This window comes from Galeopterus variegatus, unplaced genomic scaffold, assembly GCF_000696425.1.
Source record: "Galeopterus variegatus unplaced genomic scaffold, G_variegatus-3.0.2 Scaffold365, whole genome shotgun sequence".
Lineage (NCBI taxonomy): Eukaryota > Metazoa > Chordata > Mammalia > Dermoptera > Cynocephalidae > Galeopterus > Galeopterus variegatus.
Genome location: NW_007726476.1, coordinates 248215 through 255269, shown reverse-complemented (window position 1 = coordinate 255269; position 7055 = coordinate 248215). Strand labels below are relative to the sequence as shown.

General features: G+C 46.2%; 1 protein-coding gene across 2 annotated transcripts in view; it reads right to left on the bottom strand.

The window, feature by feature from the left end:
* The window catches only part of LBR (lamin B receptor), a 70838-nt gene that overhangs the window by 16462 nt on the left and 47321 nt on the right, over positions 1–7055 (bottom strand). The window contains exons 1-3 of one of the 2 annotated variants that reach the window (XM_008567990.1): positions 6381–6439; positions 3249–3416; positions 1103–1318 (exon numbers count right to left, since the gene is read on the bottom strand). In XM_008567990.1, coding sequence (XP_008566212.1) covers positions 1103–1318; positions 3249–3413 — 381 coding nt within the window. In that variant the 5' untranslated portion in view covers positions 3414–3416; positions 6381–6439. Of the gene's footprint in view, positions 1–1102; positions 1319–3248; positions 3417–6380; positions 6440–7055 lie in introns of those variants that run through there. The other variant, XM_008567991.1, reaches the window with a different exon arrangement.

Below are 7055 nucleotides of genomic sequence, written 5' to 3'. Positions count from 1 at the left end.
GGCAACACTGAGGGTTGCAATCCCGTTGCCAGTCCCCGGTCCGGTACGGGGGCAACACTGAGGGTTGCGATCCATTGCCGGACACAGAAAAAGACAAAAAGGAAGAAAAAAAAAATTTTTAAATGCTAACTACAAAACAGTACATACAGTATGCAGGTACTTGGACAAGTTCATGGAAAACACAATTAAAAGATAATACAAATCTTCCCATGAACCTTTTTTTTTTTTTTTTTTTGTCTTTTGACTTTTTCCGTGTCCAGCAACGGATCGCAACCCTCAGTGTTGCCCCCGTACCGGACCGGGGACTGGCAACGGGATTGCAACCCTCGGTGTTGCTCCCGCGCCTCACTCAGCCAGTGAGCGGGAACCGGTCTGTATGTGGGATCCGAACCCTTGGGCGGGAGCGCCGCCGCGCTTCCCAAGCGGGCGCACTATCCAGTGCACCACTGGGCCGGCCCTTCCCATGAACCTTTTAAAGTACCCTTGTATATAATCCAGTTTAAGACTATTAAAGGAGTCAATATTAAGTGAATAGAAAATATAAAGTGAATATAAAAAAAGTGACCTTTACTCTAATTCTTTTTACTTAAAATATTTTCAGTTTTGTCTGCTATCTAAAATACTCATTGTACAAGGTCACAGGCTCCATGAACCCTGATATTTCCAACCTTGCACTTGGAAATTAATTCCATTAAAACTGCCATCTTTGAATAGGCGAAGTGATTGACTATAATGATGCTAAGAAAGCAAGAATGTTTCTATAACACACTTAAGTCTCATCATTTCACATGAACTTTTATACACTGTAAAAACTTATTCAGTTCAACTTACAAGTTACATCTATTTCAAATTTAAACGCTGATTTTTTTAAAATGACAATATTGAACAGCACTTTTGGTAATTTGAACATTCTTTTTCGTTGACATTTAAAACAACTATACTTTCTATTCCAAACATCTATATTTCTAATGTAATCTTCCAAAATCATCGCCTTAGATTTGACATTTTATTATGAATTGCAAATAATGTGAGTAACCATGTACACAAAAGGGAGGACTGTGTTTCAGACAGGCAAATATTATATAAGGATAAAGACAAATACCAGTACTAGCGGAGTCAATTTAACTTCCAAAATTTCCCTCCTTGCTTCTCTAATGTCAGCCTGGTAGGAAGCAGAGGCGGACCTGCGGGAACTTTTAGGTGGCCGACCAGGGGATCGGGAGCGTGATCGTGACCGTGACCGAGATCGACTCCCTCTGCGTCTGGAGGGAGAGCTGGAAGATGAGCCACTCTTCCTTTGCCTAAAGGAAGTTAAAGGCTGGAGGGGAGAAGAAGGCAAAGAGCTTTACCACCAATCATGAGACACACAGACAGACCCAAACTAGAGGCAGACAGCAAGAGCAGGAGCTGCTCCCATTAACTCTGGAAACATCGCAGGAAATCAGGGGACCTGGGAATCATCAGAGGACACCAGTGAAAAGCATGCAGTACTAATCCCTCTCATGAGACAGATGCAGTCTCTCCATTCCTTACTGTTCTCAGAAGGTATTTCCGTGAAATGAACGTGTCCAAACCAATCAGCTGTACATATTCCCAGTAACATATACAGGATGGATAACAATCACCATTGACTAACACTCAGATGACAGGGCACAAGAAATCAGCACTCAAACAATAAAAAAGTCCCACAGTTTCACTCTGAACAAAACACACAAGCAGATTTCGAAAACAAAAACAAGGAACAAGTTTGGATGACTGGGCACTGTTTTATCCCGTCCTTGCCCACTCCAAGTGGATCTGCTTCTGCTGCTCTAGACCCAGGGAAGGCAAACTAAGCCCCGGGCCAAATCCCACCCACCCCCGTTTTTGTGCAGCCCTCAAGCCATGAATTAGGTCTTACATTTCTTAAATAGTTGCATGAGAAATCAAAAGATGATGATTTTGTGATATGTGAAAATGACCTGAAATTCAAATTTCTGTGTCTATAAATAAAGTTTTACTGGAACATAGCATGTCCATTCCCGTCCATGCTGCTGCTCCCACATTGCAGAAACTACATGTCCCATAAAACCTAAATTTTTACTATCTGTCCCTTTATTTAAAACCTGGCTGCCCTGGTCTAGAGCACTCACAGGCCATGGGTCCATGAACTGCTTGTTCGTGATATGCAACAACTACCAAAATTGAGAATAGGTGTACAGAAATTGTTATAGCAAAGTAACAATTTCTATAGTATTGTAGCAAAGTAACTTTATGTCTGTTGAATCTGAAAATAAAAATTTGTGGCTTTTATTTTGTATGTCTTTTTTTCATTTTTCTAGTAGTTAGTTTTTACGGCATTTCCCATAAGTGTTTCTACACATGGTCAGATAGTCTAAAACCCAGGTTCACACAGGTTAAGTTGAGAAGCCCTGGGCTAGACTCAGTTCTAATTAATGTCACTCTCCTGATTAAATCCTCGGTGTTAGGATGAAGCCAAACCCCTGGATGTGGAATATAAAATCCCCTCCAGCCTGGCTCCCGTTTAACCCTCCGCTGACCTTCGCCCACCACACCCTTCCAGCACTTGGCTGTCTGTACCCTCCCCAACTGCCAGCCTTTGGCATGCTGCCCTCTCTGAGAAAGCCGCCCCAACATCAACTGAGTTTTTCCTATTTGTCCTCAGCGCTTGGCTCAGGTGTCAACGCATCAGAAAGTGTCCCCTGAAACCTAGGGCCCTTGATGTACTCAGCACCACCCATAGCCAACTCCAGTCACAGACTGCATTAAGCCCAGGTTTACTACCAATGTAAATGTCTGGGTGCAAGGGCACTGCGCCTCATTCATACACTCCCAGAGCCAAAACCAGTACCTGACCCAAAGCAGAAGCTTGACCCTGTGCCTCCAAACAAGCCAGAAGTGACAACCGGAGCTTAGAAACCATACCCATAGTTATCTACCACTTACTACAAGGGTACTTGGAAATGTTCGTGGAGAAACAGAATTAGAAGGTAATACGAATCTCTCCATGAATTTTTTTTTTTTTTTTTCAAAAAATGACCGGTAAGGGGATCTTAACCCTTGACTTGGTGTTGTCAGCACCACGCTCTCCCAAGTGAGCGAACCGGCCATCCCTATATGGGATCCGAACCCGGGGCCTTGGTGTTATCAGCACCGCACTCTCCGAGTGAGCCACAGGCCGGCCCTCTCCATGAATTTTTTAAGTGTCCTCCTGTAAACACACCCTGGTAAACCACAGGAGCTCTTACCTTGATGTCATTCTCTTTCAGTTCAAGTTCGGTTCCATCTTTGTATTTTACGGTGTAAAGCTGGGAGCTGCCGTCATGGCTCAGGATTTCCACTTCATAATAAAGCGAACTCCCGGGCCATCGACCTCTTACCACTTCACCATCGGCAAATTTCCTACTTGGCATTTTCTAAAATTAGATTGAACAGATTTAAAGGGAAAACAATTGAGTCAATACACACACACTTATGTTCGTCTTTTTCACAGGTTGATCACGAAAATACAACTTTCCAAAATTTTTAACTGGTCAAGAAAGGCCTCTAAAGGAGAAAATGTACAACCTCTTGATTTTTATTTTTATTGTTTGGGCGGCTGGCCAGTATGCGGATCTGAACTCATGACCTTGGTGTTATCAACACCTTGCTCTAACCTCTTATTTAAAGATGAGAGAACTAAAGCCCACAGGTAAAGATGTTTTGTCCAAGGGCACAAAAATAAACAGCATGAAATGGCAGATTTAGGACAATACGAAGGTGTTCTTTCTGCTACATTGTCTCCTTTGGAATCACTTTAGAGAAGATGTAGCCACTGCGGTACACATGACACGAAGGTTAATAATGACGATACAAACAGACACCACGTAGTGTGCACTGTGCAATGTGCGACCCACCTACGGTGACCATATTTCTTGCTCATCAAAACTCGGGACACAATCTCACAAAGGAGACATTTTCTGACTTGTAAATTTGCTTATCATCTTATAAAGGCTATAAAAATGTATTTAATTATATTTTTAACAAATTATCTTTATTGAAAACAATAAACCCTATGAAAATCTGGGAAAACCTAGAATGTACAATTAACATTACTATATCCCACCAACAGGAAGGAAATAATTCCAAATCTACAAGGAATTGCAAATTTGAGGTTTATTTCATTAAGCTTTCAGTTCTTACAGCTAAAGGCCAAATGCATAACAAAAAACTCTGCCAACCACCTTCACAGGACAGTGAGTACCTGGCCCTCATCCAGGTGAACCTCTTTCAAGCCTACAGCAGACACTGACTCTCCCAAATACAACGTTCTTTCCCACTGATTCAAAACATGGTCCATGAAGCCTTTGTATGTGCAACGCTCCAAGAATCCACAATGTGCAATCCATGATCTTGTTCACCACGCTTTTTGAAATATCAGTTGATTGCTGGGAGCCTACAGTAATATTTCTCCCCACACTGACCAGCAGAACTCACGTTTCCACACGACAAAACCAGGGTCTCCGACCTTCTCCAACACCAAATGAACTACCTTTCTGGGGCCCAGTCCAAGAAGCAGACGGTGCAGTGTTCTCTGCCTAAGTCACCTTCATCTCACCAGCTAAGCAATTCCCTACATAAATGTACATTCCTCACCAGCTCCTGCTAAGAGCTGATCACACACCACCAGCAGCCCTGGCAAACGTGTGAAGGCACTGGAGCACTGAGCAGAAAGTTGCATGGCCTACCCACCCCTCCTACAAAGTCTTTCCCAAGCACCACATTCCTTCACTGTTAATGGCCTGAGAAAAAACTTAACGAGCTTCCCCTATTTAGATAGATGGCAGCTGGGTTGGTAGATGAAAGAAAACACAAGTACTTATCTGGCCATTAGAGGATGTCAGTCAATTCGCACATGAGGTAAAAGAGACAGCGTCCTTCCCAGCACCTGCCACTGAGGTAATGAATGGGTTTGGCTTGGAGCAGGGGGACAAGGAGCCCGGAAGTTTGAGGGATAAAGTCAGGCCCGACTGAGGAGTCACCTGAGAGGCACTTGGGAAGTGGCAGGGCAGAGGACACCTCAGGACGTGGAGGATGGGCACAAAAAGGGAAGGTGACAGCAGCAAGCTTTGCCTATTTCAACACTTAGCTCCGAGCCTCCAAGTGCAAAGAAAGAGGAAGGAAACGTGCCCTCTTCCCCCCGCCCGGACCCCTCCAAATCAAGCACGGCTCCTGGTACACCACTAGCTCTCCCACACCTGCCAGCCAGGGTTTGAAGAAGGCAATTACGTCCTTCCACATCAACACGCCATTCAAGTTTAAACAAGTCTTTACAAACCTTTGCTCCACAAGCCCTTTAGGACTTTGGGGTGACCTGCACTCTTAAAAGGCCCTTGAACAGATTCTGTACCTTTTTAAGAATTCATTGATCGTCATCTTTCCATTGTACCTATTACATACCACATACACAATATCTGTACAATACTGAACACCGATCGATGTCCCAAAAATATTTATCAATTAAATAAAATATTTTGGGTTAAACAAATTAAGACATCTGGTAAATATCTGTTAGGTCTCTAAGCTTAATTTTTTAAAAAGCATTAAGAATTGGAACTTGATAGTGATCTTTCAAATGATGATTGAAAAACAAACCAACCAACAAACACTCTCTTTAGGAGGCCACTGTCTTACACAGAAATGTTGCAAAAGATGAAGCCAGCGACATTCTGTGCACCCCCACTTTGCACAGGTCCATGCACAATTGTCAAACGTGAAGATAAAGTGCAATCACATTCTGCTACGACCTAATACAACTCAGCCAGGATAGGACACAAAAGCCCAGAGACATGTGCATCTTATTCTGCACTCACCTAACAGTCAAAACACACATGGATAGGCTTCCCTGAGCCAAACGCACTTGCAAAGAAAAGTTATGTTTACTCAACACGATGTCCTCATTCGCCATAAACAGCCCACACATTCTCCAATAAACCAGATGCTTGCTAACTTCAGTGTCACCTGGCACTGGAATCCTCACACATTTCAGCTCCAGTATGCTCCTACTGATCGACATGACAGAATTCTCTGCTGCTATCCTCTGCTAGTCAGTGTCACAAGGATCTCTGGTCCTCTCTCCTTCACTTTTCCCGATCAATCTAAATGTAGCAGAGAAAAAGAAGCTCCAAAGAAATCTGACAGCTTCCCTTCACCACCTGAGCCAGCGGCAGGCCCACTAGGCAAAATGCAAACAGAAACCCCCTGGCCTTGCTCCAAATGCCACCATCCAGGCTGTTGAGGCACCATGGCCTTTTTCTAAGTAACATAAACACCCAAAGGCAACTCATCATGTGCCTCCTACACCCTCTCTTCCCTGACGTCTCTCAGAAACTAAGCCAAACCTGGACTTGTCGCCCAGCCTAAATGAGGGTCCCCCGTCTGTCGCCCCGTCCTCTCCTCCAGAGCAGTTACTACACGGTGGAACCACAGACCTGCACGTGTTTACGCGCAAGGTCCCCGCGTCTGGGTCCTCCTGGATCTGCCCAGGTGCCGCGCTTCACGCAGCAGGTGAAGACACCCCAGGTCGCCAGCACGGCCCAGTGTATCGAGCGCGTCCTGCTCCGAGCACCGACAGACCGACAGACAGCGTGACTCCCGGCCAGAGCCGACTGGGGCAGCGCCTGGGACCAGGCCCTGTGCACACCGAGTGCTTGCGAAGGCCCCCTCGAGGCTGCTGCAGGTGCCAGGCCGGCTGTCGCGATGCCCAGTCGTGTGAAGTCCTCAGAGAGGGGAGCAGCCAGGCTCGGGCTTGAGCAGGAGCTCGCAGAGCTGCCCCGATACCCGAGCGACACCGTCCAACACGTCCGAGCGGGCGGCCCTGCAGTCGGCCCGGAAAGTCACCGCGCCGAGGCGACCACGACCCTCCCCGACTCCGGCACAAGCGGCGCGAATGCAAAGCCAACGTCCGCGGCCGTCCCCGTCCCCGTCCCGCCGCCGGCCGCGCCCTCCCGCGTCTGTCCCCAGGCGCTCGGGGGACCGCGCGGCCGGCGGGCGGGGACAAAGGGGCCACGCGCGGC